The sequence below is a fragment of the Eschrichtius robustus genome, chromosome 6 (genome assembly GCF_028021215.1).
Source record: "Eschrichtius robustus isolate mEscRob2 chromosome 6, mEscRob2.pri, whole genome shotgun sequence".
In the NCBI taxonomy this organism is placed as follows: domain Eukaryota; kingdom Metazoa; phylum Chordata; class Mammalia; order Artiodactyla; family Eschrichtiidae; genus Eschrichtius; species Eschrichtius robustus.
This window is the reverse complement of record NC_090829.1, coordinates 4,140,619-4,164,075: the sequence shown is the minus strand read 5'-3', so window position 1 is coordinate 4,164,075 and position 23,457 is coordinate 4,140,619. Positions and strand designations below refer to the sequence as shown.

Below are 23,457 nucleotides of genomic sequence, written 5' to 3'. Positions count from 1 at the left end.
AAAAAAGAATGTATGTGTATGTATAACTGAATCACTTCGCTGCACAACAGAAATTAACACAACATTGTACATCAAGTATAGTTCAATTTTAAAAAATTTAAAAATTAAAAAAAAAGAATGGTTAACCTTGAGCTATGAGGTATGTACCATCTTTCTTTTCCTGGCTCTGTCTCAGCAGGAGGCCTCCAGGGGGTGATGAAGGCCATGATCAGAAATGGTTTTTCAGGGCTTCCCTGGTGGCGCGGTGGTTGAGAATCTGCCTGCCAATGCAGGGGACACGGGTTCGAGCCCTGGTCTGGGAGGATCCCACATGCCGCGGAGCAACTGGGCCCGTGAGCCACAACTGCTGAGCCTGCGCATCTCAAGCCTGTGCTCCGCAACAGGAGAGGCCGCGATAGTGAGAGGCCCGCGCACCGCGATGGAGAGTGGCCCCCGCTTGCCGCAACTAGAGAAAGCCCTCGCACAGAAACGAAGACCCAACACAGCCAAAAATAAATAAATAAATTAAAAAAAAAAAAAAAAAGAACGAAATAACATCATTTAAAAAAAAAAGAAAAGAAATGGTTTTTCAGCCATTTCTGGTGGTTCTTTACCTGCAGTGCCTGGTCCCTCCTTTCCTACGGACCTGCTTCAGATTGTGGCCTAAGCTGCCCACCTCTCCTCCCTTCCCCCCTCTTCTTTTCTGTCACCTATATCTATTTCTCTCCTGATTTGGTCAGCTGTTCAGACAGTATACCAAAAACAGCTTCCACACTGTTGATCATAGAAAAGCCATTTTATGAACTTAGGAATAAGTCAGTGTCATCAGCTGTAAAGGATTCCTTCCACACGGGGCTAGTTTAAGAGGAAATGCTGTTGTAACAACCCTATTACAAATTCTCCAATCCCCTGTCATCATGGCGCTCCCCTGATCAAAACTACAGAAGAGACCAGCTCCCTATGTTATCTCTGAACACCCAGCTCCCCCATCCTTCCAAACAGACCTCAGTCATATTTTACTTTTCAGGGAAGTTACCTGGTACAGTATCACAAGTATCAGGCCCGTTCGTTACATCTGTTCCCCACAGATGTTTGAAGAATACTCACTAGGATATTCTAAATGGTGAGATTTAAATTATTCAAAAACTAGATAAATCTAAGTGACAATTTTCAAGTCATATTAAAACATTATTTGTTTGTCTTTTGTTGACTGTCTTGGTTTTTCTTGCCTTCAGTAATCTCACAGAGATGACAGGTCAGTTTGCAGAATAAGAGCAGTCGCGATAATAGTGAACATCACTTTTCTTCTCTTTGCTAAAAGCACTTTACACGAATTCTCATTTTACCAGAACTTGATCCGAAAAAGCTATTGAAACCCTGTATCATGAGCTTTTCCGTCTAAAGTCAGACTGTTGGGATCTAGAATTCATGTAAATTTCTTTATCCTCTTCCTGTTTTCTTCTCTTATTTTCAAAAAACTCTTTGGGGTGTGGGTTGTTTTCTTGTGTGTGGTTGTTTTGGTTTGTTTTCGTCTGTTTCCTATTTCCTTCCTCCTTGTAACTTCTTTACTTTCTCTTGGAATTGCGTCAACTAGGAGCATTTGAATTCCTCCGAAGCTGTGACTCAGTTTCTTTATCTGTAAAATGAGAATAATAGTAATACCTACCTCACAGGTTGATTATGTAATCAACACACATCAGTTAGAACGGTACCTGGCACGTTGTTAGCTGTTTCTCATTTATTATTCTTAGTAGTTGTAGTTATCATTTTGTAAGATATACGTGGCATACTTTTTAATTTCATGGTACAAACATAGGGAACCAGTTACCCCCCCAGTACACACGCAAAGTTCGGAAACTTCTGTGGTACTTATGAACACTCTGCCACTTACAAAGGACGTCTCGTGTGTGTCATGTAGCACTCACTGAGATTGTGGGCATTCAGCCAACTCTATAATTGCTGTTAATTTACTGTATCATTAACAGAATTAGTCATTGTTTCATTTTAGACTGTTAAAATATAGTTTACTTCTAGACTGTTGTGGGTTATATGAAAAAACAAATTGCCACTTCCAGCTAGCGATGATGAATGCTTTGTATTGTGTTGTATGTATGTTGAATTAGTAATCTCTTAAAATAAATAACTGCCACTTCATATGTCTACAAACATGAAATTTATTACTTCTTTTCCAGAGGATAAAGGAAGTCTGTATATTACTTCCATTTTACCCTTAGCAAATCTGTAAATAGGCTACATCTCATAGAATTGCCTCAGGTAATGTGAGACCTGTAAAAAATGTAAACAAAATACAAAAGAGGGCATTCTTCTCATGTTTATGTTCATGTCAGTGTCTTTAACAGCAACTGTCACATGGTTGGTCATCTGTTATACACTTTACATGGACCCCGTTAAGTATCTCAGCTGTTATGCTTCGTAATGAACTGTCGTTATGTAGAGACACTTTTGCAGTTTTAAAGCAGAAATGAATCATGTTGTCTTCCAAGTGTAGGTTCGGGTCAACATCGCCCCACATAATGGTTTGAAGTTCAGTGTCCCCAGGAACAGCAGCCTGTGGGATTTAGGCTAGACAGCAGGAGGACTTCCCACCAGCAGACTGCTGGAAAGCCAGCGGGGACTGTCTTTGAGAAGACACCGGCACAGCCCTCAGCATGGTGCCTGGCACACTCAGCGCCCCAGTGGGACACAGTTTTTCCCCGAAGAGGATCTCCTTAGGCTTGGTCACGTTCTCCCCCCTCAAAGAGTTGGGGACTACCAGTGGACAGCAACACATGGTTTAACTGACATTAAAAAGCATACGGTAGCACATCAAGAAAACAAAAAGGTGGGAGGTGATGCCTCTTAAGGGAGTATTCAACTCAGGGAGCTTTGGGGTCTGCTTTTGATGGACCCTCAGGCATTGGTTGAGTATCTACTGTGTGTATGTGCCCAGTGAATGAAAACAGTGGGAATGTTTAAGTGATACTTTGGGCATACGTTTCTGTTTAGATACCAGATCATCTTCATTTTCCCTCAACTGTTTGGGATTCAGCAGTTTTGGAATCCATATAGGACTATATGACTGGAAAATTTGTCCAAGCCATGAAAACCCATTTGTAGAAAACTCAAACAGCCAGGTTTTTAAGAAATTTCTTCATTGTTTGAAAGTACTGTATTTCTCTTTTCAGTGACCTTTAAAAGGCTGTTAAAATCCGACTCTTCAAATGGTAAAGTTGTATTCCTAGGAATGTCCTAGTCCTAGAGCATTGTTAAATTTCTGTATTTTCCCTTTTTTTTAACTGATTTGAGGGAGGAAACTTCTATATGCATGCCACTTCTATATGCATGCCAAACAAGAATTGACTGAGCTGATTTCAGGCTACTGTGTCTTTAGCAGATAGTATCCTGTTCAAAATAAAATAATTGAGACACTAAATATAAGAGATTTTTCCTTTAGACTTTTTAAAAAAAAATTTTTATAGTAGTAAAAGTCACACAATATAAAACATACTGTTTTAACCATATTTAACTGTACAGTTCAGTGGCACTAAGTACATTCACATTGTTGTGCAACTCTCACCATCATCCATCTCCCAAATTTTTCACCTTCCTAAACTGAAACTCCATCCCCATTAAATAAAGGTTTGACTGTAAGTCAACTCTTCCTAAGCGGTGACTTTATTGCTTTACATTTTGGCATGTATAATACAATCTGCGCTCAAACTGGTGTTGTCCTTGAAACCCATGAAGAAGCAAATGCAAAACACTCCACCATCCAAGGCACGTGGGATTTCTACAGAAAAATAAGGAATGTACACGGAGGATGAACTCACACTCAACAGTTACAAGCCACACTGTGATACAATCCTGCCATAAAGGAGAACCTGCTGGGGACCATTACTGAAACGTGAGACAGTGGAACGAGTCAAAAGAGACAAGGTAATTGTTTAAGGAGTACAAGATGGAAAAGAAAGCACAGTGAAAGAACAAGTCACTGATAAAAAAGAACACACAAATGTGAAAAACCAAATTGCGCCTTACTCACTATAGGTGTGTTCCTGAAACATTCTACACAAATTGAATTTTTATAAGAAGGAGTCTAATGATTGGTCCCTAATCAAGTCATTGCAAGCATCGTGCCTTGCAGGAGGTAGGAGTAATCCATTGCTGTGTGGTTAGAAATTGAATTGGGAATTGAATACGGTGTCCCAACTCCCAAGAGATTTGCTGCTCAGGATGGGGGAAAGTTTCTAGTTGCACCTTTTTCTACATCTATACTTCCAAGGAACTGAGAAAGACCTTTTTAAACTTCAGTGTCTGTGGTATAAAGTGTTTTTATTTTTAATCATTTAAATTGTGCTTGAAGCTTTTGCAATGTAGCTCTGGCCCACAGCCAAACAGAGCATGCTCTGAGGTCTCAGTCACAGCAGGGCGGGGGTCATGTTCACGCATCGTGGTTTCTAGGTGATGTTTCATTTTCATTCCCTTACTGCCAGTTATTCAAGGTGAAATCTACTTCCAGTTTTTTTTTTTTTTTTTTTTTAGTTCGGGGAGGGTTTTTGTTTTGTTTTGCTGCTGTGTATTTCTTAGTGTGTCTTTACGATTTGTGATTCCCCTCCCTTAGAATGGATTTTTCCAGCTTTTATTTTGCCGCTAATACTTTAAAATAATCTTAGGATGTGTTCATTGTGGGGACAGTGCTCTTGAGTCGGCTTTAAGAAGAGAGCACTTGAGATCTCTAGGAGGGTGGTAGGACTAACATTTTTAAATGTGCACTAAAAACTGTTCAGATAAAGAGTTTCATAGTGAGTCTGTGGCCAAGATCCACTTGAATGATGATAATCCTGCTATTTTGGGACCTTTGTTACATGGTTCACTGATTTATGGCACAGGGGCTCCAAATATTTCCTCTCGGGGTCTCCATGGAAAAGTCTTTTTAAGAGGAATGTATTTCTCACTGATCTCATACTTCCTCAGTAAAACCACTGTGCCATTTATCTCCTGATGAAAACATTTTTTTTGAAAAATGGAAGCTATGTTAAAAATAGAGGTTATTACTGAAATCTTATTTGAATTGATTATTTTTACTGTCGTTATCAGCTTTCCGGCTCTGAGGTGTTTATTTGCTTTACAACATTTTTCTAAATTAAGTGTAGACTCCGTTGGACAGAAATACTTTCTTAAAATATTTTCTTCTCTATCTCTATTCGTACCCTACATGACCTCTCTCCCCGTTCAGAACAGCTTTCTCTCTGTGGATGGCATGTTATCTCTGCTCTAGAGCAGGGGCATGGGAGAAAGAAAGCATGTTTAAAGTTCAGGTGACGGGGAATTATTGCATGAACGCGTGCATCCTGCAATGATCTTGTAGAACTAGGAGAGGTGAAGAAGGGAGAGGGGATTCACACTGCTCCAGCTCCTGCTGGGGGCCAGGCCTGGTGTTAGGAGTTACCTTGTACTACAGTCATCACAACCTCTGTGGGGATAGCTGTTGTTTCCCCATTTTTGCACGTGAGGAACCTGAATCCCAGAGATGCTACGTTGATCTGCCCAAAGTCAGGATTCCAGCCCAAGTCCAGCTACTCCCAAAACCATATATTCTTTTTACAGTACAGCTCCTGGATCTTGGTACTAGAATGGACCTTAGACATCATCTAGTTTAAGTCTCTCACTTTGTCAGGAAATAGAGGCTCAGAGTAGCAAGCAACTTATCCGAGATCATTCACCACTTAGTAGCATTCTTTTGTGCTGTAATCAACACAAAGAATCTTATTAACTCTTTCTAAAATTATGTTTTTAATAAGCCCCAGTCTCCTCATCTTTATTTTTTTGTTTGACTTCAGATCCTATTTTTTTTAATATACAGTTTTTAAAGGTTACACTCCATTTACAGTTATTACATATGTTGGCTATGTTCCCCGTGTTGTACAGTACATCCTTGTAGCCTATCTTATACCCAAAATAGTTTGTAGCTCCCACTCCCCTGCCCTGAGTTGCCTCTCCCCACTGGTAACCACTAGTTTGTTCTCTATAGAGGTGATTCTGTGAAGGATGGAAGTAACAGAGCTTTTAAGGTACCTTTTTTAGATTAAAGGGAGGAGGCAACTGGAAACTACATATACAAACATGTATTTGTTTCCTGTAGCTGCTGTACCAAATTAACTCAAACTTTGTGGCTTAAAACAATTGCAATTTCTTTCTTACAGTTCTGGAAGTCAGAAACCAAAAATTAGGGTGTCAGCAGGGCTGCATTCCCTCTGGAGGTTTCAGGGGGTATCTGTTTCCTTGCATTTTCCAGCTCCTAGAGACCAACAGCATGCTCCCTTAGCTCATCCCTTAGGCCTCTTACCCCACATCACAACGACGCCCTCCCTCTGTCATCACATCCCCTACTGATCCTCCTGCCTCCCTCCTATAAAGCTGTTTTGATTGTATCAAGCCCACCAGACAATCCAGGATAATCCCCCCTTCTCAAGGTCTGTAACTTAATCACACCTGCAAAGTCCCTTTTAAGTAGCATATTCACAGGTTCCAGGGGTTAGTACAGGGACATCTTTGGGGGGATAGGGCTTTATTCTGTCCAACACACACACTCACACACATACACACACATACACGCGTGCACACACACACACACACATATGCCTGTGTGGGTATTTATGTATCACACATAAATTAAGACCCCTCTCATCCAGAATTATCTGGGAATTAGCCGTTCTGGATAAATTAGTTTTCTGTTATCACTATGTGCGAATCATGTTTTAAAACTTTCTTAGTATATGGAAAATGTCTGAAATGTGCTGTCCTCCTGTCTTTGAAAACGGGATCCTCAGTATAATTTTCCCTCTCCTTGAGGAATTGAGGGCTACCGTTGTAAAACATCAGTATTGAGCTGAGCTTCAAATACAGCGGTAAATGCAAGGGCAGGAACAGCCCTGTGATAATTTTGGAAGGACTGTAAGATCTACAAGGCCATAAAAAACATCGACTTTGCTTGGCTTGAGGTTACGGCTGTCACCATGAACGGGGTTTGAAAGAACCTTTGCCTGCAGTTTGTTCACGATTTTCGTGGATTTGAGAAGGTGGATGAGGAGTCCAAAGGGGTCGTCAGCAACTTAGTGACCCTCAGCGAGAAGCTGAAGCTAGATCTGCAAGAGGACAACTTCATTGAACTTGTTGCTGTGCAACACAAGGAGCTTACTAATGAAGACCTGATGGAATTGGATCTTCATCCAGTGAAAGGATAAAGAGAGACAAGAGGAAGTAGAAGTAACTGAAGAACCGAAGGGATTCACGATGCAGGAAATGGCAGGGGATTTTCTTTATCTGAGGAGGCACTGTTAGTTTTTGAGGCACAGGATGCGAACGTAGAACGGTACACGAAGGTTGCAGCAGCTGCTCAGAATGCAATCCAGTGCTACCATGTCATCTATGACGAGAAAAAAAGAGCTACTCCCCAGACATCACTGGATCGTTTTTTCAAGAGAGTAGATAGAATTGAAGCCAGCAAGGACCCAGGGCCTGTGCCATCAACGTCAGGCCTGAGTGACATTGCAGCTTGCCCTCCCTCTCCTGCTGCTGACGATTCTTCAGCTCTACCATCTCCCACCTCCCCTCCCTCCTCCATCAGTAACTCTTCCTGCCTGTTCCCTCGATGCCAGCCCCTGGATGCCAGCTGCTGTACTGCACTACTGTTCCTTTCAAGGTACTGCACTGTAAGATTAAAAATGTTTTCTTTATTTTTTGTGTTTGTGTTTTATGTATTATTTATTTGAAAAGTATTACAGCCTATTACAGTACAGTACTATATAGCCAATTGTGTTAGTTGGGTACCTAAGCTAACTTTATTGGATCTCCCAACGCATTCCGTTTGTATGTAAGGGACTTACTGTAATTAGAAATGGGCAAAAACATATACACATCCTCTCTCATGGAAGAAAGTATCCAGATAACAAATAATCACATGAAAAACTGTTCAACATCATTAGCAGCTAAGGAAATGCAAATTAAAGCCTCAGTGAGGTATTACTAAACCCTATCGGAATGGCTGAAATAAAGCATGTTGATAGCCCTAGATGCCAGCAAGGATGCGGAGAAACTGGATCACTCTGCTGGCGTGCATGTAAAATGGTACATCTGCTCTGGAAAGAAGTCTGGCAGTTTCTTATAAAGCTAAATATGAGCTTACCATACATCCCAACAATTTCACTCTTGGACATTTGTCCCAGAGAAATAAAAACTTATGTTCACACAAACACAGAGAAATGTTCATACCAGCCTTATTTGTAATAACTAAAAATGGGAAACCATCCATTTTCCTTCAGTGGGTAAATGGTTAAACAAACTGGTACATCCATATCGTGGATTACTACTCAACAGTAAAACAACAAAGTCTTGATACATGCAACAACTTAGATGGATCACGAGAGTATTATGCAGAGTGAAAAGCATCCAATTTCAAGAAGTTACATCCTGTATGATTTCATTTATTTAGCATTCTTGAAATGACAGAATTATAGAGAGAGGAATAGAGTTGTGGTTGTTGGGAATTCAGAAGTGGGGGGAGGACTGTGGCTAGTGAAGGGTCTCACAAAGGACGTTTGTGATGGACTGTTCTGTGTCTTGACAGCGGTGGTGGGCACACAAATCTACCCGTGATACACTTGCGTAGGAACACATGTATCCATCAGTGCGTGTAAAACTGGTGAGGTATGGGAAGGTCAGCGGACTGTGTCAATATCACTCTCCTGTGATATTGGGGGAAAGTGGGGGAAGGATGTAGGTGATCTGTCTGTATTCTTTCCTACAACCGCATGTGAATCTGTACTTAGCTCAGAATTAAAAGTTTAAAAAAAAATAAAAGAACAGGCATTGAGGCTGAACGGGAGAGCATGGACTTCTGGATCAACAAGGTTGTGTTCAAATTCTGGCTCCATCACTTAACCAGCTGTGGGACCATAAGCCAGTTCTTAACCTCTCTGTGCCTCAGTTTCTTCATTTTTTTTACCACAGTAAGTTTAGTGAACATTCATCATCTCATATAAACCCAAAATTAAAGAAATAGGGAAAGAAAATTTTATTAAAAAAATGTATTTTTATTTTCATAAACCCTTAGGATTTGCCCTCTGAACCACTTTCATACATAACGAACAGCGGTGTTAATTATATTTACCATGTTGTACATTATGTCCCTAGTGCTTATGTATCTTACTGGGAGTGTGTGTGTTTTTTTTGTTTTTTGTTTTTTTTTTTAATTTTTTTTGGCTGCCTTGGGTCTTCGTTGCTGCGCTCTGGCTTTCTCTAGTTGTGGCGAGCGGGGGCTACTCTTCGTTGCGGTGCGCGGGCTTCTCATTGCGGTGGCTTCTCTTGTTGAGCACAGGCTCTAGGCGCCTGGGCTTCAGTAGTTGTGGCACGTGGGCTCAGTAGTTGTGGCACGTGGGCTCAGTAGTTGTGGCTCACGGGCTCTAGAGCACAGGCTCAGTAGTTGTGGCACGTGGGCTTAGTTGCTCTGTGGCATGTGGGATCTTCCCAGACTAGGGCTCGAACCCGTGTCCCCTGCATTGGCAGGCGGATTCTTAACCACTGCACCACCAGGAAAGTCCCTGGAAGTGTGTATCTTTTGACTGCCTTCATCCAGTTCCCCCTCTGCCCACAAATCTGATCCTTTTTCTGTGAGTTTGTTTTTGAAGTATGGTTGACCTACAACACTGTCTTAGTTCCTAATACACAATATAGTGATTCAGTATTTCTATACATTTCAGAATGATCACCACAATCAGTCTAGTTACAATATGTCACCATACAAAGGATATTACATTATTATTGACTATATTCCCCACACTCTACATTTCATACCTGTGACTCATTTATCTTGTAATTGCAAGTTTATCGTGTACATTTAATCTCCTTCACCAATTTCTCTCCTCTCCCCTCCCTTCTGGCAACCACCTGTTTGTTCTCTGTATCTGTGACTGCTTCTGCTGAGTTAAGTTTGTTCATTTGTTTTGTTTTTTAGATTCCACCTGTAAGTGAAATCATACAGTATTTATCTTTCTCTGTCTGACTTACTTCACTTAGCATTATACCCTCTAGGTCCATCCATATTGTCGCAAATGGCAAGATTTCGTTCTTTTTTATGGCTGAGTAATATTCCTGTGTGTGTGTGTGTGTGTGTGTGTGTGTGTGTGTGTGTACACTACATCTTTATTCATTCATTTATCGATGAACACTTATGTTGCTTCCATATCTTCTATTGTAAATAATACTGCCATGAGCATAGGAGTGCATATATCTTTTCAGATCAGTGTTTTCGTCTTCTCTGGATAAATGCCCAGGAGTGGAATTGCTGGATCATATCATAGGAATATAAATTGGTGCAGCAACAATGGAAAACAGCATGGAGAGTCCTCAGTTTCTTTATTTAAAAAAATTATTTCTTGTTTTATTGAGATATAACTGACATATAACATTGTATTAATTTTAGGCGTACAACACACTCATTTGATATATGTATATATTTTGAAATAAGTACCACAGTAAGTGTAGTTAGCATCTACCGACCTCACATACTTACAGCTTCTTTTTAAAGTGAGTACAATAAGGGCTTCCCTGGTGGCGCAGTGGTTGAGAATCTGCCTGCTAATGCAGGAGACATGGGTTCGAGCCCTGGTCTGGGAAGATCCCACATGCCGCGGAGCAACTGGGCCCCGTGAGCCACAATTACTGAGCCTGCGCGTCTGGAGCCTGTGCTCCGCAACAAGAGAGGCCACGACAGTGAGAGGCCCGCGCAACGCGATGAAGAGTGGTCCCCGCTTGCCGCAACTAGAGAAAGCCCTCGCACAGAAACGAAGACCCAACACAGCCATAAAAATAAATAAATTAATTAATTAATTAATTTTTAAAAAATAAAGTGAGTACAATAATAATACTTCCCTCCTTTAGTCATTTTGATGATTAACTGGCTCAGAGTAGTCTGAGCTAGGTTTTTCTCTTTTATTTACATTTCATTGGAGTAGAGTTGATTTACAATGTTGTGTTAATTTCAGGTGTACAGCAAAGTGATTCAGTTATACGTATATATACATATATCCATTCTTTTTCAGATTCTTTTCCCATATAGGTTATTACAGAGTATTGAGTAGAGTTCCCTGTGCTATACAGTAGGAGTTTGAGATTAACATACACACATTACTGTATATAAAATAGGTAACCAGCAAGGACCTACTGTATAGCACAGGAAACTACTCAGATAGGTTTTTAAAATATGGTATTATGGACAAAAGCCACTTATCACGTACACTGGATCATAAAAGTATTTTGTCTTTTCATCTAGCACTTAAGCAGCTAGGTTCTCTCACTTCAATGCAGAATTTTAATATCACAGGTATTCTCTATTTTATTAACTTCTGCCCATTCCTCTCTACTTTCATGGGATTTACTCTATTCTTTTTTCTTCCTTTGGACACAACTCAGGAAATGTCTCCCTTTTTAATGTATGCATTTAAAACTGTAGATTTCTCTTTCATTAACTATTTTAGGCAAATCACAGATTTTGGTATTGGCAACCCAACATTTTCATTGTCACTCAGTTATAAACATAGCTGATTTTTTTCTTTGATCCAAGAATTATTTGAAAATGTGTTTTTCAGTTTGCAAACATATGAAGGGGGACCTTAATAGTCTTAATAATTTCTGGAAATATGTTAAGCTTTCTTTGTGGATTAGCATGTGATCAGTTTTTATAAATGTTTCTTATGTGCTTGGAAAAGAATAAGTATCCTCTAGTTGTTGAGCATGGAATTTCATCTTCATTCAGTACCTTCATTTTGTTAATTTGGCTTTTCATATGTTCAGTATCCTTGCTATGTTTTGGTCTGGTTGACCAAATCTAGTGCAGTGACAGTGTCCCTCTTTGACTGTAGATGTGCCATTTTCTCCTTATAATTCCTCCAACTTTTGCTTTTTATATTTTTGGCTACGTTGTTAGGTATAATACATTCAGAATTGTTATGTTTTCCTTGTGAATTATTAATTTAATCATAATGCAGTTATTCTCTTTATTCATTTTTGCCTTAAATATATTTATATGTTTTGCCTTAAACATGTATTTGATCTGATAGTAATGAAAAAAAAAACAACTCTTTTTAGCTCTTTTTTAGTTAGTGTTTGCATAGTCTATGTGCCCAGGATTTAGAATTCTCAGGGGAAACACTTTTCTCCCAATTCCAGTGCCCAAGTTCTCTCTGGCTAGTGTCTTAACTCTCTCTCCCATGAGGCATTATCTTTTCAGGTTCAGTCATTTACTGAAAGACTAGTTGCTCGGGTGGTCTAATTTATGTGAGGGCTCTCAATTCCAAACCCTCACCACCTACAGACCTAAGGTTTCATCTTCTTTCTCCATGAGGGCATCAAAACCCAAGCCCCACCCCTGGCAGCTACACTGTCAGCTCATGTGCTTGCTGTGATTTTTGGTTTTCAGTTCTGGCCTCTGGGGATGCCCCTTGCCCATTCAGCTATGCATTTTAAAGACTGTTAGTTATATTTTCTTCAACGTTCCTGGGTGTTTGGGATGTGTGGGGTTGGCGGGGGGATCTCGAGGTTACCTGGTCTGGCGTGTTGCTAACAGGGTGAGTGCTCATCTAGCCTGAGAATGGTACCATGTTGTTGAACAGTAATATTGATAGAAGGCTGGATCTGCCCTTTCTGACCTTGACATCGTACAAATTCAGCAAATCTGATGTTTGAGTGGATACTGGATGCTCTGGTAGGGTGGCAGCACCTACAAAGATCTGCCATGTGTGTGTTTCTTGGTTCAGAGTCATTTTGAACTTAGAGTACCAGAAGGACTGGTCTTGAGAACACCAAGATTTTTTGAATATTCCAGCTTATAAATTTGAGAACATTTATAAACATGATATTAGTAAATAGCATTAAAATCTTGTTGCTTACATAAGACTTTTGTATTGATAAAACAGAATTTTATCAGAGTTACAAAACTGATGTGGACTTAACTTTTTCAATCAAAGTTCTTGAAAAATTTGTATAAGCATGTTTCAGAATTATGCCTAAGCAAAGTACAGTGGCGATCTAGCTATTATAGGTAGGCTGCACTAATATTACATTCAAAATACAGAATTTAAGGAGGAAACGGTTTGTAAATTATAACTAATACAGTTTTTCCATGAACTAAGTGTATTATTTACATACATGCCCTAGTTCATGTTTTTAAACTGTAACATAGAATATTTATTTCCTTTTTGTAGTATTGCCATGTGTTTTTTTTGAATTTAATAATGTGCAAAATCCTTCAAATAACTGGAATCTAAGAAAAGTTTCCTTTGCGATTTTTATTTTTGAAAATGTCTTTCTTTGAACTTTTTTTCGAGCCTTGAGTTAGTTTTCCCCTACGAGCATTCCTGCAGTTTCACCAAGAGCAAATTCAGTCCCCAGAACGTTCGTTAAGTGATTAGACTCTTCATCAAAAACAGAATGTCATGATTTTGCCGCTGGAGTTTAGTCCTCTGTGCCCAGAATGAGAAGTTCTAAAATAATGATTTTGTTTATTGATTCTTCTCGTGTGCCGAAGGAACAATTAAGTATAGGGTCAGCCAGTGACCCTTGGATTATTTTGTCTAATAAAAGGTATGTCTACCAGTCAGAATGGCCATCACCAAAAAGTCTACAAACAATAAATGCTGGCGAGGGTGTGGAGAAAAGGGAACCCTCCTACACTGTTGGTGAGAGTGTAAATTGGTTTAGCCACTATGGAGAACAGTGTGGAGGTTCCTTAAAAAATTAAAAATAGAGCTACCATATGGTCCAGCAATCCCATTCCTGGGCATATATCCGGAGAAAACCATAATTTGAAAAGATACATGCACCCCAGTGTTCATTGCAGCACTGTATACAATAGCCAGGACATGGGAGCAATCTAAATGTCCATCGACAGAGGAATGGATAAAGAAGATGTGGTACATATATACAATGGAATATTACTCAGCCACAAAAAAGAATGAAATAATGCCATTTGCAGGCACATGGGTGGACCTAGAGATTATCATACTAAGTGAAGTAAGTCAGACAGAGAAAGACAAGTATCATATGATATCACTCATATGTGGAATCTAATTTTAAAAATTGATACAGATGAACTTATTTACAACACAGAAACAGACTCACAGATTTCAGAAACAAACCTATGGTTACCGAAGGGGAAACGTGGGCAGGGAGGGATAAATCAGAAGCTTGGGATTTACATACACACACTACTATATTTAAAATAGATAACCAACAAGGACCTCTGCTGTATAGCACAGGGAGCTCTACTCAATATTCTGTGATAACCTATGTGGGTAAAGACTCTGGAAAAGAATGAATATATGTTTATGTATAACTGAATCACTTAGCTGTACACCTGAAACTAACACAACACTGTAAATCAACTATAATAAAATTTTATGAATAAATAAATAAAGAGCGTGTCTATTTATATCAACTTTGCATTTTCTTCTAGGTTACCTTCCGAACCAGAATCTATCACTGTAATATTAACAGCCAAGGCGTGATCTGTCTGGACATCCTGAAAGACAACTGGAGCCCGGCCCTCACCATTTCTAAAGTCCTCCTGTCCATCTGCTCTCTTCTTACAGACTGCAATCCCGGTAAGAGACTTGTGATCCAGTGTAGAACTGGAGCTACGCAAGGCTTGAACGTCAGACCTTAGTAAATTGTTTGCCACCGCCAATACTACCACTAGCACTATTATTTTTATTCTTATTGATCTTAAATTTTCATAGTTTGTAACTGCTTTCTTTTTCAATTCAGTCTGGTCATCGGTCTTTCGAGAACTTATTATTTGCCAAGAAGGAAAAAGCATAGTGTGATAATAAGCATGAATGAAAAATCATTTTCCGTGGGGAAGTGCATTTAAGGAATGCGTTACATTCTGCTTCCAAATAATAATAGAAATTGAAATTGAATAGCTAGATGTATAATTAGGTGCCTACCAGAAGATGTTCATTTGGGAAACGTGGGCTATTAAAATCCGACAGCCACCAAGCAGCACCACACAGACGTCACCATTTTCGCATCTCAATAATCATGCATCCTTACAAGCTATTAGGGCCAAAAAACTCCTGAACTAGGAAATACCCAAAAAGTCAACGAGGAGGTACAGCTTCCCAGGAAACCTGAAGAGAGCCTGTGGCCAAGCCCTTGAGGCTTTCTGGTATGCTTCACGCTGAAAATTCTTACTTCCTGTCTTCCTAGATGCGCGATTACGTGTCTTTGACCAGCTTCTTTTAACTAAAAGACTAACCAACTGCCAATTTTTTTACATATTTGGGTGTATTTTGGAAAATACAAAAATCCAAAGGTTTTTCATTGGGGTTTTCACTGATGTTCTCAATGAGAAATTCTTCATTGAGTAGTTAATTAATAGTCTTAATGTTTTTTGAGATTCCATCTACCATGTTCAGGAATGAACTCACTAGATAAGTGAAGTTTTAGACAAGAGAGAAATGGCAAATGGGAATCGAGGTCTCTCTTAGGTCCCTGGCTGGTTAATAAAACGTGAAGAAATTATCATCTTTTCCATTTTTGTATGTTTGTTGTTTTTCAGTAATAAAACTTTTTTTTTAGTGAAGGCATTTAAAAACAGAATCTAATTAAATTGTGATATATGTAGACTATATATAGCAAATTAATGCTTTTAACACCAAAAAGAAAATAAAGTATAGTTTTGCAAGATCATTATAAAATATTTTTTAAATTAATTCATACTTCATGCCAGATTGTGAAGTTCAATCATGATGCACTAATTTAAAACTAAATGACAAATACTTTGTTTTTTCAGTCTCACTATTCCTATTTCAATCCCATTTGTCTCTGTGACGCTGTATAACCTCATTTGGAGGTCTTGTCTTAAAAAGGTTTTTTTTGTGTGTGATACTTCCTTTTGGAAATGTTGCAACGTGGGACTACATCTGCCTCCCCACTCTCCAAAAAGTACTTCTTCTGGAGTTTGCTGAAATTTGGAGAGGAGGGTTTTTTTTTTGTTTTTTAGAGACAAAATTTATTTTGAGAGGTAAGTCACTTATTCAGGAAACTTTGGGTGTCAAGTTGTCATGCCGTACACCTTAAACTCACAGTGTTATATGTCAGTTATAGCTCCATAAAACTGGGGAAAAAAGAAAGAAAGCAAAAAAAACTTTTGAGACTCTACTATTTATGAGGCACTTCTGAGCCTCACACAAGATGAATAAGAAGTCTTCACTTCTTATACATGGAATAAGGTGTCACTTCACACTTAGAGAAAACTTGGTGCCGAGAGGCAGTCCTTACCCCAGAGAGAACCACGTGAGCTGAAGTGGACCCGTCACCTGATTCTCTTCTCTATGGAGGTGACCCTGCTCTCCACCAGAGCCTTCTCTCAGCAGTCAAGAAGGGTTTCCGTTCCGTAAGTTAGAGTTTTTTCTGTGTCTCAGAAAATTAGAGACACATTCTGCAAAAAAAATAAAAAATCACCCCTGGCTAAAGCAAAATCACATAAATTGGATAAGTAGATTTTGAAAATTATACTATGAATAGTAAGAAAAAAACCTAAAGCTAGTAATATTCCTTAAGTGTCACCAGCTAGAGATAGCCTATCTGGCATAAGAATAGAATACTATCTGTAAAATACATGGTAACAAACTAAGTGTTCATACTTGAACACACATAAAAAAGGTTTCTAATCGGCACACGATTTACAGGTATGTTCACACTTCTAGGGTTTTAAACAAAGTTATCAAAAACAAGTCAAAGATGTCCATTGTTTTGTTCAGTGGATTTATTTCACACTGTTTTCTGGTACACTGCCTTCTAGTCTCTGTTGATTTTTCTCCCTAGATTTATGTTAAACTTCAATCTAACCTATTTTCAAACAATCACAAATGTAAGTTTGATAGACTATGAATAAAGATTTTCCTACACTAAATCTGCAGACCTATTTTAACACCAGAAATGCTGTCAGCTCAGAAGTAGGCTTTGCATGAAGACACAGATTTAACCAAGTTTATAAGGGCTCCCACTCTTGTTCCTACATGAACTGGGGTTTCTTTTTCATCTTCTTTCATATTTTTCTCATAATTTACATTTGTCTCTTTCAAGAATTTTTGGTCCATTCAGAAACAGATGTTTTGTGTTTCAGGGTGGGGCTACACACCCTTTCTTGCATGGTATTGATAGTCAGCAGATGTACATTTAAAAACCATCTCCACCGTTTATTACTTGTGTGACCTTGTACCAGCCATTTAACTTTCCTCACCCTCCATTCATTATATCAAACGGACATTATCCTCAGCTGTACCTAAATCACAGGATTCCTGTGAGTTTAAAATGAGATGGTGTATGTGAATGCCCTTTGTAAGCATAATGGATTTTCTTGATGTTATCTCTCAGAATATTTAGGACTCCAAATGGGCATCCATTCGATGCGATAAGTACCCACTCAGCTGCATTTAACTGAGAGAAGATAGTATTTTTTTTTTTAATTATATTATCAACTAATTTATTTATTTATGTATTTATTTATTTATGGCTGTGTTGGGTCCTCGTTTCTGTGCGAGGGCTTTCTCCAGTTGCGGCAAGCGGGGGCCAGTCTTCATCGCGGTGCGCGGGCCTCTCACTGTCGCGGCCTCTCTCGTTGCGGAGCACAGGTTCCAGACGCGCAGGCTCAGTAGTTGTGGCTCACGGGCCTAGTTGCTCCGCGGCATGTGGGATCTTCCCAGACCAGGGCTCGAACCCGTGTCCCCTGCGTCAGCAGGCAGAATCTCAACCACTGCGCCACCAGGGAAGCCCTAGAAGATAGCATTAAATAATCTCCAACAAACACCACCTCCTCGGCACGGGCCCTCTTGGATTTTTTAATCTGAAAAAAAGCCTAATCCTGAATTAGTAGTGCCGAGGCTATATTATCTCTTGGGAAGGATTATCTGTCAGGTGGCAGATGTCCAACCGTTACCAGCCAGTTGACAGGTGCACCAGGGGTAACTATGCTGTTCCCAGCAGGTCTGTTCTAGGCAGGTCTCCCTGTTCACACTTCACAGGGGTGTTTATTGGGCCCGCTGTGACACTCTGCTTTGTCAGGCATAGCTGGCTGCCAGAGTATGGCTGTGACACACTGCTGGGGGCAAAGGGACAGCCAGAGGAGTGGAGGTTGATGAGCTCAAAAGGTCAGCACCAGCCTCCCAGATCCTCTGACTGTGGTCCTGCTTGGTGAACATGATTTAATCCATGAATTGCTGAAGTTTACAGTAGTAAACACATTTCCATCTTTCATGGGAGAGCTCCTATTTGTAAACAGTCTCAAGCGTATATAAAATTTAAGCTCTGTTCTATTTAATGTCATCTTTCAAAGTTTGTTTTTGCTGTTTTGTGCTTGCCTTTTCAAACTCTTAGCTGTTTTAGCATATTCTTTATATGAAATCTGTTGATTTATTATTTAAAATCTGCCTATATGACGGTCTTCAGGCCTCTAAATAATGGGTATTTTCCCTCATACAAAATGAACTATCCTGAGAACACTGGCAGTTATGAGATAAAATTAGGTCAACAGTTTTCCTGTCCCAAATGCTTTATCCACAGAGTAATGTCCAGAAATATTACTAATTTTTTTTCATAAATCTGCGTATCATCTGGCATCATTAATCTCAGTTCTGTCTGCTCTACTACTGTTGCTTTCTAAAGTGTTATGAACTTGTTTGATTCTTTTGTTGTGGTGGTGGTTCCCTAAGTGCTGAAATGGAAGATGTTGGCATTTCATAATATGGGGAAATTCTGAAAAGGCAACTTGGTGGTTATAAACTTTTTTGTTCCACACTCTCAGTTCATTTGTACCTAAGCCTCTATTTCTGTGGTGTGTTCTTAATAGAACCATCCAGGCCTTTTTTTTTTTTTTTTTTTTTTGCTGCAAATTTCTACTGAGCTGCTAAGCTTTCCCCTTCATTCTGACTGTGACCGTCAGGCTACTAACTCCTTTCTGCCTCAGCCTTCTGGTCTGTAAAATAGGCATAATGATAGTGCCTACCTCAGGAGACATCATGAGATTCTTATGCTCTTGTGAACTGGTTTGATTCTAAATGTGATTCTGACACTGTATCATGAAAAAATTCCACCACCCCCCCCCCCAAAACATATGCCACTTAGGAGATAATCGGAAATTGGAAAACCGAGTATTGGATATTGAGGAATGATTGCCAGAAATTTTTAGGCATAATAAAACGGAATTGTGATGCTGAATTTTTTATCTGTCCTCTCCTTTTAGAGATCCATACTGAGTGCTTTGCAAATACACTCTGTGTATTTCATCCCCTGATAATCTGCTTCACACTCCAGGCTGCCTGCGGTGAGCCTGGCCAGCAGGGTCCCGCGTCCATAAACAGCCGAGAGGTCTTCGTCCACCACTTTTCAAGCAGGCAGAACGCCCCAGGCCAGGTCACTTGAAGGTGCTCTGAGCACACCCACAATCGTCACCCTCCTCCCCTCCCCCCCATCATCTGCCAAATGAAATCAAGGATCGGTTACTCCCAGTCTCAGATTTATGCAGATCTTTATTAGAACAACAAGTGGAGCTAAGAATGGCAGCTAATTAACCCTCCGCCTTACACAGCGATTAAGCCAAGGGTGCACGCAGCTGCAGCTTCCCTGGTGAGAGTTCTGTTCTTCCCAGATGCAGCAAACGGACGGAAGAATCTGCTCCCCGGGACCCTTTGATAGGGTTCAAATGGCCTCCTCCTTTCCCAGCATCACAGCCCTTAGCTCCAGATCTCTTATGGCCTGTTTTTAAACAACTAATGCAATCCTTATCCACCAATTGTCTCAGATACATTAACTTTGATTGTTACCAATTGCTTGTCTTTGCCCTGGTTATGATTCCGTAGTAAATTGTGTTACTATTAAATATTAAACTTTTTGATAGTGACTGCTGAGGGGTGGAGACCATAAAATAGGATTAATTATTTCAACACAGATGTATTTGTGTGGATTATTTACACTAAGTTCGTGAGCTCTTAGGCTGATGCAAGGTACATAAATGGAATTTAAGAGAATTCCGTTGCTTACAACAGCAGCGCAAACCTTGCTTCCACATACCCCATTCTACTCCTACACTTGAGAACTGGCAGAGAACAATTTATTTAACTGAAATTTAGGGAAAGCTGTAAAAGTGATAAGCCTACCTGTTTTCAAAGCAGGCTGTCTTAACAGGAATGCAAAAAAAAAGTTGGTTTTTCTAGAACAGACATTACAGATGGCTACGTAGACATCAGATATCTTCGGATACCTATGACTTTTTTTTTAAGTGAGAAACTTACAATGTAGAAATACACAGTACCACATACAGCTAACTTCAGGCTGTTTTCCTTGTTTGTGAAGAATTGGCTTCTCTTCTAGAATATTACATGTTGAATTCCAAAAGCCATTCCAATCAGTACTTCCAAATATAGATGTAAATAAACTATAATTTGTAGTCATTTATCTTCCCTGACACCTTATACGAGAAAGAGAAAGCTATAGTTATATGTAGTTAATTAACCTACCTGGTATTTTAAATACCAGGAGTTAAATGGGGACCAAAAAAATGTATAAAGGGCTTTGGGTTCTGGCTCAGTGTTTGCTGTAGACACCTGGGGTCACTGGCCCCTCTTGCCCCATCGGTGCCCATAAGCTTACTCAGATCAATTTGGAAATATGCTGTCTAGGGTATGGAGGTTCTCGAAGAACTGAGGCTTCATTGAGAAGGATGAATAAAACCAGGGAATATGCATCATTAAAGAAAATGATGTTTCAGTTTTGTGAATGAAAGAAATTTCACAGAAATTATTCCATACCATCATAAATTAGGTTAAAAAAAAACCAGAAAATAGAAATTCTGAGATATTCACCTTGACCTATATATTTATAATTGTGACTCTTGAATGCTATTAAAAGGATTGTTTCCCTACCTTGCCACTCTGTAAAAAGAAACCCTTTATAGTTATCTTACAAGGTACACTGGTATATAATAATGAAACTGAAAAATCCAGTTGTAACACTTTGTCAAAGGATGATTTTCTAGGAAATACAGAATGATAAAGGAAACTTAGAATTACCTGATCATGGGTTCAGACTTTGGATTGCCATGTAGTGAAACAAGGGAAAAGGATTCCTCTTTGAGACAGAGTTGCCAGGTAAGGGTTGGGGGCTTTAGTGTGTAGGTGAGAGACAGAGGTGCAAATGTCCTAATCAGCCTTTGGTGTTTCTATTGATACTTCATGTAGGCAAGTCTTTTTTTTTTTTTTCTGGCCGTAGACATAAAATAAACTTTTATTTTTAGAGCAGTTTTAGCTTTACAGCAAAATCGAGCAGCAAGTACGAAGTGTTTTCATATCCACACACCCACAGCCTCCTCCACTGTCAGCATCCTGCACCAGAGTGTACATCTGTTACAGTCAATGGACCTGCATATAGGGTTATCCCTCAGTGTGTGTAGATAACGTTAGAGCTCACTTCTGGTGTTGTACACTCTACGGGTTATGTCAAATGCATGATGATATGTACTATTACAGCACCACATAGAATAGCTTCACCGCCCTAAAAGTCCTCCATGCTCCACTCTACGGGTTATGTCAAATGCATGATGATATGTACTATTACAGCACCACATAGAATAGCTTCACCGCCTCCATGCTCCACCTGGTCATCCCTTTCTCATCCCTAACCCCCACCAACCACTGATCTTTTTCCTGTGTCCATAGTTTTGCCTTTTCCAGAAGGTCATATGTTGGAATCGTATTTACCTTTTCAGATTGGCTTCTTTCAATTAGTAATATGCATTTAAGTTTGCTCTCATGTCTTCTCATGGCTTGATGGCGCGTTTCTTTTTAGCTCTGAAAAATATTCCATCATGCAGTTGTAGCACACTTTATCCATTCACCTACTAAAGGACACCTGGACTCTCTGTTATTTTCCATGGATCTATTTATCTATTCTTTCACAGTGCCACACTGTTTTGATTACTGTAGCTTTATAGTAAATTTTGAAGTTGGAAAGTGTCTGTCCTGTGACTTTGCTCTTTTTCTTTAATATTGTGTTGGCTATTCTGGGTCTTTTGACTCTCCATATACTTTAGATTCAGTTTGTCAATATCCACAAAATATTGATAACTTGCTGGGATTTTGATTGGGATTGTGTTGAATCTATAGGTCAAGTTGTGAAGAACTAGCATCTCGACACATTGAGCCTTTCTATCCATAACACAGAAGAGCTCCATTTATTTAGTTCCTTTTTGATATCTTTAATTAGACTTTTGTAGTTTTCCTCGTATAGATCTTGTACACATTTTGTTAGATTCATACCTAAGTATTTCCCTTTATCGGGTTCTAATGTAAATGATACTGTGTTTTTAATTACAAATTCCACTTGTTCATTACTGGAATATAGGAAAGTAATTGACTTTTGTACATCAACTTTGTGTCCAGTAGCATTGTTATAATTACTTATTATTTCTAGGAGAATTTTTTTGTCTCTCAGATTTTCTACCTAGACAGTCATGTCATCTGTGAAAAAATACAGTTTTATTTCTTCCTTCCTAATTCACATACTATTTTTTTCATTTTCTTCTTTCCTTCTTCTTAGTTAGGACTCCCAGTGTAATGTTGAAAAGGAATAATGAGAGGGGACATTTTTGCCTCTTTCCTGACCTTGGTGAGAAAATGAAAACTTCCTCACCGTTAAGTATGATGATTGCTGTAGGTTTTTTTGTAGATTCTTAAAATCAAGTTGAGGAAGTTTCCCTCTATTTCTAGTTTGCTGAGGGTTTTTTTCATGAATGGGTGTTGGATTTTGTCAGATGTTTTTTCTGCATCTATTGATATAATCATATGATTTGTCTTCGTTAGCCTGTTGATGTGATGGTTTTACATTAATCCATTTTGGAATATTGAACCAGTCTTACATACCTGGGGTAAATCCCACTTGGTGGTGATGTATAATTCTTCTTATATATTGTTGCTAATATTTTGTTGAGGATTTTTGCATCAATGTTTATGAGAGATATCGGTCTGTAGTTTCCTTTTCTTTTAATGTCTTTGTCTGGTTTTAGTATTAGGGTAATGCTGGCCTCAGAATGAGTTAGGAAGTATTCCCTCTGCTTCAATTTTCTGGAAGAGATTGTAGAGAATCGTTATAATTTCTTCCTTAAATATTTGGTAGGATTCATCAGTAAACCCGTATGGGCCTGGTGCTTTGTGTTTTGGAAGGTTATTCATTACTGGTTCAGTTTCTTTAACAGGTATAGGCTGTAGGCAAGTCTTTATCTAACATAACCATCACTTTGCTATCTTTCCTGAACAGCCAATGTGTCTAGGTTAAAAAGAACGTTAGCTGCTTATTATTCTTTTGATAGATCATTGTCCAGAAATGCTGACCTCCAAAAGCTTTGTTGCTTTCATAGTTAAATATATC

General features: G+C 39.2%; 1 protein-coding gene across 2 annotated transcripts in view; it reads left to right on the top strand.

Annotated features, from left to right (window-relative positions):
- Positions 1-23,457, top strand: part of LOC137766113 (ubiquitin-conjugating enzyme E2 E2) — a 361,694-nt gene that overhangs the window by 297,032 nt on the left and 41,205 nt on the right. For both annotated transcript variants that reach the window (XM_068545852.1, XM_068545853.1), the window contains exon 5: positions 14,489-14,636. In XM_068545852.1, coding sequence (XP_068401953.1) covers positions 14,489-14,636 — 148 coding nt within the window. The remainder of the gene's footprint in view (positions 1-14,488; positions 14,637-23,457) is intronic.